Here is a 17,172-nt window from a genome sequence, read left to right on the forward strand (position 1 = left end):
CCAAAAGGTTTACTCGAGCATTCGACAAGTAACAGAGCAGGCAATGCGAATTGCGGAGATCGGACACGTCGACTCTCCGAATTGCGAAGCTGGTGCGCGCAGGAGTGCGAATTGTGCAGAAGGCCACCCTAAGGCTCGGGAAGGTCCTATAGGAATCCATTTTGGGTTTTCTCATGTCGGTTTCATCCTTCTAAGTGTTAGAAGTCGATACCGCACACGCGAAACTCCAAAAGAGGACGGAAATAGGTCGAACTAAAAACGAGGCGGGCACCACTTCTAAGGTTCTAAGATAGTCGCAGGAAGACCCCTAAGGCTAGATCCTAACTCCTACGAGAAATACTAGACCTCACAAAAATTGAGGTCAACACTACTTAATAAGGGTGGATGGCTCCCAAATTTATAGGAGCGTAATGGAAATAATTGTCATGTCAACTATTCATGTCAAAACATTAATTTTCTCTTTAATTAGCAATGTAGAGAAGATAAAATCTTTTCTATCCCTTTAAGGAGAGGTTTTGATTGGATTGCAATTATTTCCTTAATTTAGAAGGGAAACTAGCCCACACAATTCACAAATTAGAATTTGAAAGTGACAATATTGACCTACACATATATGTTTTGTGTGATATGAGTCGGGCCCAATCAAGGTGAAAATTAATGGCATGTATCAATGTATTATCACATGGGGTCAATTTAAAGTGGCCAACTATAGTCAAAATTGCCCAAACTTTATTTACAAGAGCAAAATGCCAAAGTTATCAAGAAAGTGGGACGACATAATTATTTTGATCGTTGACTACAACAACGATAAACAAAGGATGTGAGGATGCACAAATTAGGTCAAAATCGATTTAATCGCTTTCGAAGCTACCTAAACATCTTTTTATTGCATAATAAACAGTATTATCCATTCCCAACATTGAAATTATTGAAGAAGAGATATTTGCAATCAATTTGATCAATCCCGATGAAAAGGATGAACTATGGGTAATGTTTCAAGTAGCTACAAAAAATGAAAGTTATACGAGGATATCTAAACATAGTTTAATTTCATTTCTTTTTAAAATCTAATAAAAATTCTTTTCATGTGTGTGTGTCTATGTCTTTGTGTCTGTTTGTTCATGTGTGTGTGTCTATTTCTTTGTGTCTGTTTATCTACTAAGCCCAAGTACTTAAAACTTAATGATTAATTTTAATTGAAAGTTCTGTCTCATTATCGAGAGTTTTTGCCTATGGTAAACCCTTAATCACATCTTAAAATCCTCACAAAATGAGTGCAAAATTTTTTAGTATCCTATAATCGTATGTCTCTTGAAAATTTTGACTCGAAACCTATCCAAAAACTCTTGTGAGTGTTTGTGGCACGAACTTGTGGAGCCTACAAATTTCTAGCGATTTTTCTGAAGAATATTTCTCTTTTCATTTTTTGCTAATTAAATATTCTATAATATCAGCCAAATTATAATAACAATAAAATTTAAAAAAATTCAAAAGGATATCGTTGTAATTTTTGAATTTTATTCTTGTATTATAAATTTTTTCAATGATCACACATAGCATGCTTTTTTTTTTATTATGCTTGCATTATTCTTTTTCTGTATTTTAAAAGTATGGGGTGAAATATCAAATGCTGTTTATTGATCCCTATCTTTTATTTATGTAAAATGGATCTTTAGAATATTTCTTTCACTGTGAAATTGAGTCATGGTGCCAACATTTTGCTTGGCTAAAGCAGAGAAAGAATTTAGAAGACAAATGAAGAAGCAAAATATTGAATTGGGAGTTTAATAATTATTACTGAGTATCGAGTTATCCAACATATCTTAGAGCCAGTAGCGGGTATTCTCACCCTTAACAAATTTGAAAAATTGAAATTGTTGAAGATGAATAACTTTATTGGCAACATAATGCAATTCTTTTGGACTCAGCAACACCAATCCATTCCTTGAAAAAATGCCACTTGAAACTTCATTTGTTAGAGTGCATAAGTTTCCAAAGATTTTCAAAGTGAAAGACCTAATGAAATCAACATATGAAATGCCTATCATAATTGAGCCCAATAAAGCTCAAACTAGGAAGTTACCTCTGTTGTGGTAACTGAAAGCAAATCTAAGTAGGCTTCTTATGATGAACATCGGGGCATGACAATTCGATCACATGGCAAAAAATTTGCTGTCGAAGTTTTATGAAGAGTTTATAGAAAGAGGAAATGACTTGACATTCAATTTGCACTCCCGAAGATTTGCTATTGACATGATTTGTTTGGAATGGTAGGAAGGTTCCCACGAAAGAATTTTACAATGATTGGCACCTTAAAATACTTTTAGGAGATTACATTGTCCACCATTTCCAATTTTGGAGGAGGAGATTAATTATGATCACAATCATTTGATTGAGAAAATTTTCGCTCCACACATAACCTGAAGATCTAGTGGAGATACCGATCTAATATTCGAGAAGAAGAACAAGAGTTCATGGACATTGAAGTGGTTTATATGGTATAGTACCAATGACCAACTTTGTGCACTCTTTTATTATTAACGTTGATGTACATCCCAACCAATTAGAGTACCACAAGTTCTTCATCTGAAAATGAGCAAGAGAGGAAAGACAAAGAAGAAGAGGAGCTGGTATTTGTTGATCCTACCTCATTGGCTAGAAAATAAAGGTAGATGCAACTTCAGATGAAGGCAAAAGGCAAAACAATCTCCCAACTCATTGCCATGATGAATGAAGTGTTGTTGCAAATGAATTTTATGGTGGAGATAATGCTAAACAATGTTGCAGTAAGTCTGTTTTCTGCTCCACCTACCAATCATCATGCAATCAACAATATTTTTGTCAATCTGCCAGTCACTCAGTACCTCAAGCATATGAGGTATGAGGTGCACCTGAGAGGATGAATGAATTTATTCCACCGACTTGCCAACCTATAGCTTACATTATTGCAACTAAGCGTTAGTGACAACTGCTCAATATTTAACCAGCATTAGTGAGAACATTGATTGGCAACTCTATTGACAAGATAGCGCCTTATCTATGCATGATCTTAGTCACCACACTTTAATCTAATTGGTAGGGTGGCAAAGTTTGAGATTCTAATTTTTTTTAGATTTAAAGGCTATCTGTTAGATCTTAAAAACAAAGCTCTAGACTCTAGGAAAAGTGAAGTACATGTCTCCTTACACTGCTATAAAGGAATATGGATGGTTTACAATGTCAATAATGAAAAATATCTTATAATGATAAATGGAAGGAGTAGCGAATCAATTGCAATTCATTGCTAAAGCTGGTAATGTGGGTAAATGATAAGCTCCAAGCTTCCCTTGGTGGACAGAGCATATGAACTAAATGATGGGAAATGAGAATGAAGCACAGCGGTCCCTTTAAGAAAAAATGAATAAGTAATATTATTTAAGAAGAGATGGTATGATCAAATTATTTTGATAAGCACTCAAGGCAGGTTTGCAATTACCAGAATGCAAAAGGCCCAAAGAATTTTATCAGACCAATAATCAGAGTTCTACACTTTTCATTGGGTAGCCAGCCAACCCTTTTTGTTGCACATACTATTTTTGCAAATTTGCTACCTATCGATTATTTATTTGATGAATATATTCTACTGATATAAGAAAATGAGTAGATGCAAATTTCTGAACTCTATTTTGATGGAGCCTCAACTTTCAAGCTTTCTCAACCTGCAGATTTTCTGAAGACGTATTATATTGGTCTCATTTAAATAATGTCGTATGGAGGTATAATAAGATATTTGTTTGGCTTGACTGAGCCTTGAACAAACGAAGAAACAGATTATGAAACTCTAATAGAATATTCTAAAATGATTTTTGCATTGAAGATTCAAATGATCTACATTTTTTTGGTGATTCTCTACCTGTTATAAATTTGATATTGGACGCCTACAAGATTAATAAGCTTGTGTTAGCTTGTTATCAGAAGCATACTCTTTAGCTTATGAAGAAAATTTCACATGTCACTCTAACTCAACTCTCTCGAGCTTTTTGTCTGCAACCTTTCTGCTTTTAGTCTTACAAATTATATATATATTATATGAGCCAGATGAGCCAGTCACATCGCTGTGCCCTAGCCTCTCGCTCGTTCGCTTCGCTTCGCTCTTCGGTATCGTTTATTCGATCGCGTCATTTTTTGGATTGTCTCACGAGCTCACTGGGAAGGTAGCGGTGGAACTGCCGCTTGCACAGTGCCGCGATCCTTCCTGTGACGTGCCACTTGATCCCTGCTCGATGTATCGAGCAACAAAGAGCTCCGGTTGAAGCCACGACTTAAACCCAAGAGCTTTCCGCTGTTTAACTGCTCCCTTCCATGCCTACTGCTCATTCTCAACAACCGACTACTATGGTTTTAAACATTGGGAAGACTTCTTTTGTTAGTATGGTTGGCTCTATGGGATCAGATTAGGTTTCCCCTCAGGTTTACCATAAACCATTCGATGGCCAGGAGGACTGCAATCTTATCAAGAAGACAGGTAGGAAGTGACGAACTGGCTCTATTCTTCTCTGATGTTGAAGTTTCCAACCTGGTTAACAAGTTCAAATTCACCCTCATTAGGAAGTTCCAATCGGGACATCCCAAAATGGAAGTCGTTCGAAAGACTTTTGAAGATCTCAAACTATTGGGATTTTAGAAGGTTTGCCTCTTTGATGGGAGACATGTGATGATTCAATTATTAAAAGTGGAAGACAATGCCAAAGTATTTTTCAAAAAGTTTATGACAACAGAGGGAAAATATATGAAACTGTTTAAGTGGTCTCCTGAATTTGACCCTAGTCAAGAGCCACCTATAGTTTCAATCTGGTTTAAGCTATCTGGCTTAAAGTTGCACTACTTCAACCACCAAGTCCTCTACTCTATTGGAGCTGCACTAGGGAGATATATGAAATTGGATACACCCACCTTCATTCTAACCAAGCCTTTGGTTGCAAGAATTCTTGTTGAAAGAGATATCACCCTCCCTGATGTGGACGAAATATGGCTTGGTACTGCCCAAAATGGGTATTGACAGCCAATTATAGCAAAACAAAGACCCTACTACTGCAATCACTGTAAACTGTTTGGGCACACCCCTATCAAATGCTTCAGACTTCACCCACATTTAAGATCGACGGGTCCTAACAACATCATCCATGTGGAGGAAATATAACAGACACTGTTAATCTTCCAGAAATGTTGAATGAGATTTTGACTCATAAGGCTACTCCTCACCAACCAGACGAGCAGCTTCCGCCTACTGTTGTTGAGGCAGCTCTTCCTCAGATTACAAATTCTACGAATTTTGTTGTAGCAGATGTTAGTTGCAGTGTCTTGGAACCACCTTTTGCGAGAGAAGAGAGTACTCAAGTTATGGAGGAGTGTTAGGATCAAGGTGTGCTGCAGACTGAGTCAGATTAGCAGTTTACCTCCATCGAAGATCCATCTATTGTTCACACGAGAGTACGAAACTACCTCTGGCGGATGATTGGCAGGTTTACAAATATAGGAAGAAGAAGAAAGGAATGTCTGATCTCAGTAACTCTCAGGATGACTATATCATTGTTTCGGGCGGAAGCCCACATTTCAGTATGTTGTTGAACTCCCTCTCTAGATCTAGGGAAAGGGGAAGCGGTAGATTCATCAACTACACCCACCATGATTAGGAGTCGTTTCTTTTTGTTTTTTTTTTTTTGGGAATACGTTGTAATCCCTGTGAGTGGGCTTTCGTACCCACTTACTAAAACCTTTGTATCATCTTTTTTTTATCAATAAAATTTGCCTTTTAAATATAAATATATATATATATATTTATTTATTTATTTTTATTTTTTTTCTGTTTTTTTTGTAAGCTTATGACACATTCAATTTTAATTTGTGAATTACTTAAGCTTTTTTTTCAAAAATATTTTAAAATATTTATCCCTTTATTTTGTAGAATCAAAAGTCTGCACAATACCTTTTCAGTGTAAATAAAAACCTTTTTTCAGGTACGATGCATCATAAGGAACATTGTGAGAGATTGGGCAGTGGAGGTTTTTACAAGCTTTCCTTTTCCTATTAGTTTTTCATGCACAATGTTTTTTCATTCCTTAAAATTTCTACTGATTGGTATATCTTCATATTATAGGGTCAAAAGGAGCGTGATCAATGTTATAAGCCTATTCTCGAAGAGCTTAACCGCCTTTTTCCTGATCGTTGCAAGGAAAGGTACGAGTTCTATGAATGTATACTATATCTTCAAATACCTTTAATCAGTCAATTGCAATTAGGTCCCTATCTTGAGGCCCTAGGCCCCTAGTCGCAACTTCTCAAATAAAGCTTCGAAATGAGGTTTCAAAGGGAGCAAGATCTAATTTGATCGTGTGTTTTGAATATTGATATGGTAAACTCAATTATTTCTGTTGTACTCTTTCAAATTTTATCGGTAATCATTCATCAAAATGATATGCCTCTAACACACTTATTAGCTATTAGAATATGAATTAGCAGGGCATATAAGAGAATTGGAATGGAAAAATTATTGTCATCTGGTGCCTGCATGTAAGCCACATTTAGTCAGTTTTAGAGACGGTTTTGTCCTTGGCTGCAGTTTGAAGTTTGAACTAATGTCAGACCTAAATGTTATTGAGTAAATCTCAACTTCTCATAGAAGTTTGCACGTAACTGACTTCTTAGTCTTCATCCTAATGAGAGAAGTGATTTGGCAATTTGGCATGTATATTCATTCCGTTGTACTTGTTTTTTTCTGGATAATTTATTTATCCATTGAAAAAATTTTATTAAAATATCTTTGCTAGACTTTTTTTGTGCTCGTCTTTTCAATACTGATATTGGCTACGTTCTTATTTCTCCAGAACATAGTTGTTGATGGCTAGAAGCACATCACAGCACAAAAATTCTTGTGGGACAACAATGCATAGCGTTCGCTTAACACACTATTTTCAACTGCAAAACTTTAAAAAACATGGATAAAAATGTAGCAAAATATAAATACTACTAGATTGGAAAATAAACTATTATGATGATGAAAACTGCTAATTTAATGCTTGGCCTCAAGTGCACAACTGAACAAATTCAATAAATTATATATATAATATTCTTTAAAGTAAACTAATCATCTTGGGAATCATCATTGTAAGCTAAAATAGCTCATCTCCTTCAGCATTTCTTAGTTTTTGGATCTTAAAGATATCTTCCATTATCAAATCTAAATAATAAGCAGCGTGTGCAGTCCAATATAAGTTCGGCTACTTTTTCATTAACTACAAAAATATTTCAAAACATCGAACAATAAATTACTAACCTTGTGAAATTAATAAATAACTTTAATGAAATGGAATCATGCAGCAAGTCATTAACTTGCTTGAACATTCTCTGAGGCATTATTATTGATCACTTGAACGATCCAATGTAGTCCAATTTTTTTGATTTGCTTGCTTAACAATATGGCCCATTGAGCATTTCTTCTTATTCTTAAACTCCTAAATTTCATCTCTCTTATGTTGAGGGTAGTTTCCAGAAGCCTTGAGTTTTTTGAAACTTACCAACCAGATATTGCTGGTGACGAGTAACTCCTTTCATCTTTTTTACCATAAAAAAGTACATTTTGCACAATTGTTATCACTTTCTTTTGAATAGACTACATGTTTCCACGTAGGATTATTATTTGCAGTTTGGCCTAATTTCAACCTTTATGTAGTTTACCTAATAGATGAAACTAGTGACATGTAAGAAATGACTAGCCATGCGTCCTAACATGCACCAAATGTGTGGAAAAAAAGAACTCACGATAAACCATAAGCTACTCAAAAGTGGATTAAATTAAGTAATACACAAATCTCATGTCGAGTGTGTACTAATTGAGATTTGAATTCTTGGAGGCTTTATGGTGGAAGTGAAGCAAAAAGTATGTTGAAATCTGTGTGAGATGAGAGTGGTTAGAACGTTGAAGCATCGTGCAATGCAAGAGCTGCAAGAACGTTGAAGCTGCGAGCTCTTCTCCTTTATTAAAGCTGTGGAAGCCTTTGTGCATTAAAGGAGATAATGTATTCCTTTCATGTCAAAGGTGAGTGCCCTTGCATTTGTCGAAGGCTAGACTGAAAGCCCTCACATGCTTGTCGAAGCCTTCTAGAAGGGTACCATCTTGATGCCTCAATAAAAATATATTATATAAAATAAAATAATTAAAAAGAATTGTAAATAGTAGACATATTAATTTTTACCCTCCTAAATATAAATTAAAATATCTCTGCGATAGGGGCTATTCAAAATAGTATGCTATTCTTCTTTATTGACTTGTATGTTGCAAAAATGATAATCTTGTTGATAAATCAAGTATTGTGATTGCTTAAGAAGGCTAACTAAATTATTTATCTATATATAAATGTAAATCTTTGATAAATTTTTTTATTTTCAAAAAATTGGTTTATATGCACAATGTAATTACACACTTAAATAAAGACATCAATTGATAAAGCATTACGATATTGTAGCAAGTATAATGAGTTGTCAATGTTTTATGCGCAAATCAGTGACCTTTATTTAATTTGAAGTTTCTTTCATAGAATTGGGCGTATTTAAAACATATAAGCAATTTTTTAGAAGGCAAAGCTCTAGGGTGAAGCATTTTATGTCAAGAGGCAACAGATACTCTAAAACAACAACAACGACAAAGCCTTAATCCCACTATGTGGGGTTGGTTAAATGAATCCTTTTTCTCTTTTGCGTCCTATTTATTGTCGTATTTTCTTATAGTTTTAATAAATTAAGATCATTTTTTATACAATAAGCCTAAGTCTTGCTAGGGCTACCTCTGTCTTTCTTAACATAAGTCGAATCTAAATCATCTATTATCCTAATCGGATCATCAGATGGTTGGCGTTTGATGTAACCAAACCATCTAAGACGACTATCTCTAATTTTGTCCGTCACTGGAACTACACCAACCCTATCATAGATATATTCATTTTGCTTGCATTCTGTCTCTAAGTGTAAAGCCACTCATCTACCTAATCATTCTCATCTCGACAACACTTAACTTAGTATTATGCTTCTCTTTTTATGACCAACATTCAGTGCCATAGAGCATTGCAGGTCTCACCACCATCTTATAAAATAGAGGAGCAAAAACTCTATAATGTTTAATTTTAATTTTTTGTAAGTATGGAGTTTTGATTAGAAAACAAGAATATATAGAAATATGTAAAATAAAATTCTTAAAAACAATAACCAAAAGGGATTTTTTTTCATAAAATATATATATATATATAATTTCATAGAATAGTTAGCATAAACATTTGAAGCAAAATAAATTAGATACAAGATTAAACAAGCAAGCCAATTCCTTCCTATTCTTATCATCTCAACATGTTGCTCTCCATATGAGGCATCCATATTGGATTTTGATGCAAGTAGAGGAGCTTCAAATTACGTGTTAGTAACAAGCCACACTTCATCTATATCATTATTCTTTATATTTTATCTTGCCAATATTTGGCATATGGGACACTCATGCTTGATGGCTTCAATGATCAATAGAGAGATAACTTTGGTATTTAGTGGAGAGGAGCCATTGATGACAATTTAAACAGTTTGTATAGAGATGTGTGTTGAAAATCGATAAAGAGGCAAGCTTTGATTTTAAGCAGACCTTTTTTTAAGTTGTTTTGTTCCTACATTATGGAGTACTAGATTAGAAAAATAATTTCCAATGTTAAATGACTTATTTTTGGTCTTTTTTTATTGTTTTAATGTTTATATGATTTAAGCATTGTTTAATAGCATAAGGAGAGATTTTTATCATGTTCAATGCCTTATTGGGTTCAGAGCCTACAAACATTGACCCTAGAAGAAAGTGTTGATCAAAGTTTTTAACTTGAGGGCCCAACCCTTTAGCATCACTCGAGGCACAACTTGGTGAGAAATGTTTATGCCAGCTTTGTTACCAATGTGAATCAAACTATTGAAGTTGTTGTGCCAAGCATACCTCAGACAAGACTTAGGATCTACCTAAGAGAACACTTAGTGAAGGGTGGTCCATGTGTCGTGATAAGAGGTAGTACTCTTACAAGGAGCATGACGAGGGAAGAGAGGTAATTGAGGTGGGAGGCTTTCTTGGTGGGGGAAGGGATGTTTGGAGCAAGTTGTTTTCATACATATAAAGGAGGTTGAGGATCTTTTCATTGTTTTTAGCTTATAGATGGGATGGGAGAAGGGGTGTTGGATGTTGGCAAGAAGGGGAGTTTTGTGACCCAATCTGGGTGCATGAACTTAACCAATGTGGGAAAGGATGGTCGGAAGGTGAAAGTAAAAAATTCTTTATAGTAACAATAGTACAAAATAATATCAAACTTTAAAAGAGTCATTAATCCATAAGACATGATAAATATCGTCTAATAAGATACATAAAATAATTCAACTTAAAATACTAATAAAACAAAAGTGCTATACATGAATAACAAACAACTTGCTACATATTTTCAATAGTTCTTCCACTTATTTATGCAAACTTTCTTATAAGATAGCTGGTGCTGTTCGTTGCTTTGCTTTCTCTTTCACTGCGTCGTCTTCCACAGAAAGTAATTAGTTATTTTTGGAGGGATGAGAGGTGGACAACTATGCCGTGGAAGAGGTGGACAAAGAGACAAAGGGATCAGAAAGAGTGCAGTGCTGGTAGGGGATGATTATCCTTTGTTGCTTCCTTTTTATAGCTTTTATTTTTCTATGAGGCCTGGAGATGCTAGCTAGCCTGATCATCCAACAAATAAACTACTGTACGTAGTTATATAAATGTACTAGAGCTTTTCCTAGAGTAATAGTTAAATAGCATGTTAAGTTTACAACAATTTAGTGAAAAATTACAACTTCATTATACACTAAATTATTATGCAAATGCTTAAATAAGAGTGCTAAAAAAAACATGCTAATTAATATATAAAATTAAAATTTGTATTTCATTTAAATAAAAACTTTTATTAAATTCATTTTTAATCATTTATAAATTTCATTTCTTTTTTCCTTTAAAAATTTATTTCAGGAGTACCGTCTAAAAATTTATACAATTAAATGTACAACAATTTTCATTTTTTTATCGTGCACGGAACAATAACGTCCTTATCTAGTACTGCAAGGGGTGACTCCTGATTAACTTAATAATTTCTTTTTCATTTAAGCTTCCTTTAATTCATTTCATTCATATGAAACCATTTATTGGACTTTTTAAATAATACAAAGGGTGAAATAGGGTGAAATGATATAATTATATAAGTTCTTTCGTTTTATTTGTTTTAGCTTTAAAAAAGTCTTTGGTACGTAAAGTATTTTCAAAATAAATCATTATACAAATGGAAGATTTCAAAATAAAACAGAGAAAATTTAATGCATATAAAATAGTAATTAGTCACTTTAACCTATCAGAAACCTCCTTATATGCTTATTCTTCCACTTTAATCACATCGCTGATCTTCTATCAGTTTATTATTGTTATTCAATCAAGATTTTAAGATATTTTCAAAATAAACATTAATTTAAGCATTTAATTTCTAATAACAATTGCTAAATTCCTAAACTTACCTCAATTCACTTTTTTCTCCTCCAGGCAAACTCCTCGATCTTAATCTCCTATTGTATCAAATGTTTTTCAATTCTTAGTTTAATTCATAATCTTAATATTAACACGAAAAAATTTTAATTAATAATTAATTTAAATAAAGTTATAAACCTTAATCCTCACGTCAATTTCATTTCCTCTTTTGTACAATTCGATCGCCATCTCCCTTTTTCTTTAATTTGGTTTCTTATCTAATTCTACTGACTAATTTAAATTGACAAAATTTAAAATTTATTTAATAACATTTTACATGAAATAAATGAAACAATTTATATATTTAAAACATAAAACCCCCCAAAGAGTCAACTCGGTAGCCCTTTCCACAGGAGGATCACTCCTCTCACACGCAAGGCTCTTTCTTCTTGGTGGAGTTCCCCTTTCTTCCCTTCTATTGCTCGACACTCCCTCGTTGTCGGTTCCCTTGTTCGTCTTCCACGTCTGCTTCAACACACAAATAGTCTTGAACGACATGTCGTAACTTTAGATTGTTAGCCGTAAGCGATGATCTCCCTGCATGCACACAATCTGCGTCGATCACCTTCTTTTTCTTCCTTCTTGGTTGCTTGCTCTTTTTTTCTACGCCTCTACCGTGTCTTTGGTTTGAATGAAGATGCTTATCTCTTAATAAAGAACTAACAAGTTGGTTTGTTCTAATTGCTCCCCATTGGTTTAAAATTTTTATTTTAATTAGTTTTTATTTTTTATTACAGTTATTATAATGAGTAGATCTGGGAGTGATATTGGGAAAAGTTGTTTTGAAAAGTCCGAAACACATAAATTTGTTTTGAGTGTTTTCAAAATAGCTTTACTAGTTTTTGAAAATAAAAGAAAAATACAATTTAATCTCATTCATTTATTTTTTAAGATAAAACAAAAGGTGAAGCCAAATAGACCACGAATGCCTTGGGTGGCTCTCAAACTTAAAATGGACTTTTGGTTGATTTATTTGATCATAGGTCCATCTTTCTGCCCTTGAAATTTTATATCAAGCACGTTCCTCATCCTCCTTGGATAGCTCCCAAACTTATGAGATATACGCCTCACGAGTGAAATTTTCCCAATCCATGTTCCCCTTGTTGTCTTTTTTAAAACACTGCTTATAAGCTGTAGTTGTTATCTGCATATATATATATATTGAACGATTACTACTGTTAGTGAACCAAAACAGAAAATGGGGAACCCTCAGCCAATTTTATCGAGTCAAATTCTGCTACAGTCATTACACTTTGAATTGTATGTATGCAACTGTATACATGTGGAAACTAGATACAATAACAACAACAATAAGCCTTAATCCCACTACGTGGGGTCGGCTAAATGAATCTTTTTTCTCCATTACGTCCTGTTTAGTGTCATATTTTCATTTAGTTCTAATAAATTAAGATCGTTTTTTATACAATAAGCCCAAGTCTTCTCAGGTCTACCCTGCCTTTATTAACATAAGTTGAATTTAAAACATCCACTTCTTCTAATCAGATCATTAGCTGGTCGATGATTAGTGTGACCAAACTATCTAAGACGACTCTCTATAATTTTATCTGTCACTGGAGCTACACAACCCTATCACAGATATATTCATTTCGCATTTTGTCTCTAAGTGTAAAGCCACTCAGCCACCTAATCGTTCTCATCTTGACAACACTTAACTTAGTATTATGCTTCTCTTTTAAAGACCAACATCCAGCTCTATAGAGCATTGCTGGTCTCACCACCATCTTATAAAATTTTTCTTTCAGTCTAAGCGGTACTTTTCTATCACACGAAAGGCCCGAAGCATTCCTCCAGTTCAACCATCCAACTTGAAACCTACTATTAACATCCCCATCTAAATTGTTCACCTCTTTTTAATAATTTGATCACCCAAAGTTACACTTCTTTCAATAGAGCTACTACTACTAAAATTACATTCCATGTATTCAGTATTAGTTCTACTCAAATGAAGGCCTTTAGACTCCAATGTAGACCTCCATAATTCAAGTTTTTCTTGGGCTTTTTCTCTCGTCTCATCCACGTGAAGGAAATCATCAGTAAAAAGCATACACCAAGGTACATCCTCCTGTAAATGTCCAGTAAGACAATCCATAAGTAAAGCAAAAAGATATGGGCTTAAAGCAATTCTTGATGTAATCCAACAGAAATAGGAAAATATTTGGTCAATCCTCCTTCAGTTCGAACACAAGTAACAACTCTAGTATACATATATTTAATGACTTGAATATAAGTCGTATCAACACCTTTCTTCTCAAGAACTCTCCAAAGGATATCACTTGGAACCTTATCGTAAATAAGTTTTTTTTAAATCAATAAAAATCAAATGCAGATCTTCCTTATTATCTCTGAGTCTCTCCATCAAACATCTCAATAAATGTATAGCTTCCATAGTAGACCTGCCTGACATAATCTAAATTGATTACGAGAAATCTTTGTTAATATATCTTAACCTATTTTCAATTATCCTCTCTCATAATTTTAAAGTATGGCACAACAACTTAATTCCTCTATAATTTGCACACTTTTGTGCATTCCCTTTATTTTTAAAAATGGGGACCAAAATACTCTTCTTCCACTCCTTAGACATTTTTTAGTTTTTAAAATAATATTAAAGAGTTTAGTAAGCCAAGAAACTCCCAAATCTCCTAAAAATTTCCACAGTTCAATTGGGTTATCATCAGGTCCAACAGACTTTCCACCCTTGGTTTTCCTTAAAGCTTCCTCAATTTCTTTTTTACTAATGCTACGGTAAAAATGAAACGTTTTATTATTGTTAACGAAATTAAGATCACTAAGGTCAATTGTATTTTCAAAAACTTCATTAAAAAGTTTATCAAAGTAACTCACCCACCTATGTTGAATATATTTTTCTAAGAAAAAACACTTTTTGATTTTCAACACTTTTTGATTTTCATCTTTACTTTAATAAACTTTCCTTGAGTTAAATTTTTACATGTGGAAACTAGATGATTACCATAATTTTAATTCAGTTGTTTGTTCTCTCGCATGTAATGTAATGATATTTTATAAATGTAGTGCCCATTTTACTAGGCATTGATAAAAAAATATAATGATTTATTACTTTGGAATATGTGATCATGGTCAACATTTAATAAAATTGCATTTAAAAGCACTTAAAATGATTTATATTCTGACAATTTTCTCAGCCAAATTAGAAGCGGTTAGAGATAAACTTTCGCATCTTTTATTTATTTCTTCTCTTTAATCAGCAGATTGTTAAACAACGAATATGATGTGACACCTTAATTTTATTCATTTTTTATCTTCTCAATGGCTCAAATTTTCATGAGCATCTTACAAACACCTAATATCAAAGAAGATCAAGAATTTGCTTCATGTCACCAAGCTTACTGAAATTGTTGCTGCTTTTATCTAGACCTCCCAGTTGCTTGGTACCTGGTGCTGGACTTGGAAGACTGGCTTTGGAGATTTCTTGCCTAGGTATTTAGAAACATGAAGCTGAGATTAGGTTTTTCTGTTTTTGTATTTCATGGTTACTGCTTTTTATCAACCAAACAGGTTTTGTGAGTCAGGGCAATGAGTTTTCTTATTACATGATGATCTGCTCGAGTTTCATTCTCAACCAGTTAAGTCATATGATCTGTTTTCATTGGGTGATCCATGCCTTTATATTTCGTTTATTTTATACAAGTTTCTGACCATATGATTTTGTTGCTGTTTTTCTATTTTAATTCAAACTATTTATAATATTAGAACTGAAGCAGCCAATCAGTGGATAATATACCCCTGGATTCACGGGAATTGCAATTCTCTATCAGATGATGACCAGTTTCGTCCTATCTCATTTCCAGACATTCAACCAGCAAGGTATTAGCGTGAAATATTTTATGCATTCATGCTACTATGGCATGTGTATATCCTTTTCATGATAACATAATCTAGATTTTTCCATAGGCATTAAGCATGCACATATTTTCAATTGTCAAGCCTCTAATGCTTCTATATAACACCGTTACGAGTTGAAAAAAAATTGTTGTGCCATTGCTTTAGTTGATGTTGTTTTCATGAAACTAACTAATGGAATTCTTCTGAATTGAATGGCAAAAATCTGAAATAATGTTCATTGCGGCATGAATTAAACATTGTGAATTTTTTAAAGCCATGAAATTTCATTATTAGTTAGAGAAAAAAGTTACTTAAAGTTGGTGCAAAGAACTATCTATAGATCACAAAGAAATATGCATTGGATCAAGATAACATAAAGTTTGAAATCCAATAAACTTGAGAGAGAGGACAATTTTTTTTGCTATTTTTGCATTAGTGAGAAATAACAAGCTTGACCCTTTATCCACCAAATAAAGAATGCTTTTGATTGAAACTTGGGATTAAATTGATCTTGAATCATTGAGCACCTCACATTAGAACAATCATGTGTAGCATTGGGGAACATAGTAGTAATATCACCATGAGGAATGAAAGTTGGAGTAATTGAAGGGCCAGGCTGAAAGGATGCCTTGTTAGACGTGGTTCATAAATATTAGTAGGTTCAACAATCATATCTGAAGACATTAAAGATGGGGGAGCAAGGGGGTACTGATATCCGACAACCCAACATTAGCTTTGGAAAACATAGACTCAATACAGAGGCTATAGTTGGTTGCAAAGCATGAGCACATGTTAAAGGAGAGAAGATTGGGGGAACAACTTTTAACAAGCTGGAAGATTCAAACTGATCATTAGTATTAGCTACACAAAAATCTTGCCCAAATCTTGATCAATAGGACTATTATGAACAATGGCACTACAAGTTGATTTTCAAAATTTTAGATCAGCCTTAAAGCAATTGAGATATTCATTAATAAAGGTTCGACAAGAATAACAATATGCAAGCAAACTATCAATTTGTGAATAACCACTTGTTGAAGGGCCATTTCCTGTCTCCTTAGTCAAAGCAAAGTAAACATCTATTTTAATGTTAGCTTATGCCAACAAATGATTATAGTCGGGCGGGAGCATTTTCTACTTGTGCTTTCCAAGAATTGATCCTAATGGGTGAAATAATTGATTTATTGATGATACAAATGTAAATGTTGTATTAACTAAGAGTATTGCACATAATATGATTGACTGGGTGAGTCTTGAATGATTTGCTTTCAAGAATGGTTTGATAAGCACGTCCAGTGATCAAGAGGCCCCATCGGGAAATCACCAATCATGTGTAAATTAAAAAAGAAATTATGACTAATCTTCAAACTGGGCAGCCAAAGGAAAATTTAGCAATCAAATTATAGGAAAATGTTGCTGCTAGATCATTAATTTTAGCCTTAGAAAAAATGAGTGAGTGAATCATGGTTGGTGGCGGGGAACTTGAGTCTAACAGAATTCAAGCCACGCTCAAAGATAGAGGAAAATTGGCAAATAAAGCCTACTTCAAAGATCTCTTACCCTTGACAGTCTTAAGAAAAGAAAAAAAGTTGTAGCAATTAGCTCCATAGGAGCAGTTGTAACATGATTAAGCTTGAATAAAGCAGCTGATGGATCTTCGACATTTGTGGGACCAAAAGATGGGTGGCTGATGGAAG

The 17,172-nt window shown here is 33.8% G+C and overlaps 1 protein-coding gene across 2 annotated transcripts in view; it reads left to right on the plus strand.

The window, feature by feature from the left end:
- Positions 1–17,172, plus strand: part of LOC110021767 (carnosine N-methyltransferase-like) — an 81,690-nt gene that overhangs the window by 44,961 nt on the left and 19,557 nt on the right. For both annotated transcript variants that reach the window (XM_020720392.1, XM_020720391.1), the window contains 5 exons: positions 5,997–6,041; positions 6,137–6,216; positions 15,006–15,070; positions 15,149–15,215; positions 15,344–15,457. In XM_020720392.1, coding sequence (XP_020576051.1) covers positions 5,997–6,041; positions 6,137–6,216; positions 15,006–15,070; positions 15,149–15,215; positions 15,344–15,457 — 371 coding nt within the window. The remainder of the gene's footprint in view (positions 1–5,996; positions 6,042–6,136; positions 6,217–15,005; positions 15,071–15,148; positions 15,216–15,343; positions 15,458–17,172) is intronic.

This window comes from Phalaenopsis equestris, unplaced genomic scaffold, assembly GCF_001263595.1.
Source record: "Phalaenopsis equestris unplaced genomic scaffold, ASM126359v1 Scaffold000144, whole genome shotgun sequence".
Lineage (NCBI taxonomy): Eukaryota > Viridiplantae > Streptophyta > Magnoliopsida > Asparagales > Orchidaceae > Phalaenopsis > Phalaenopsis equestris.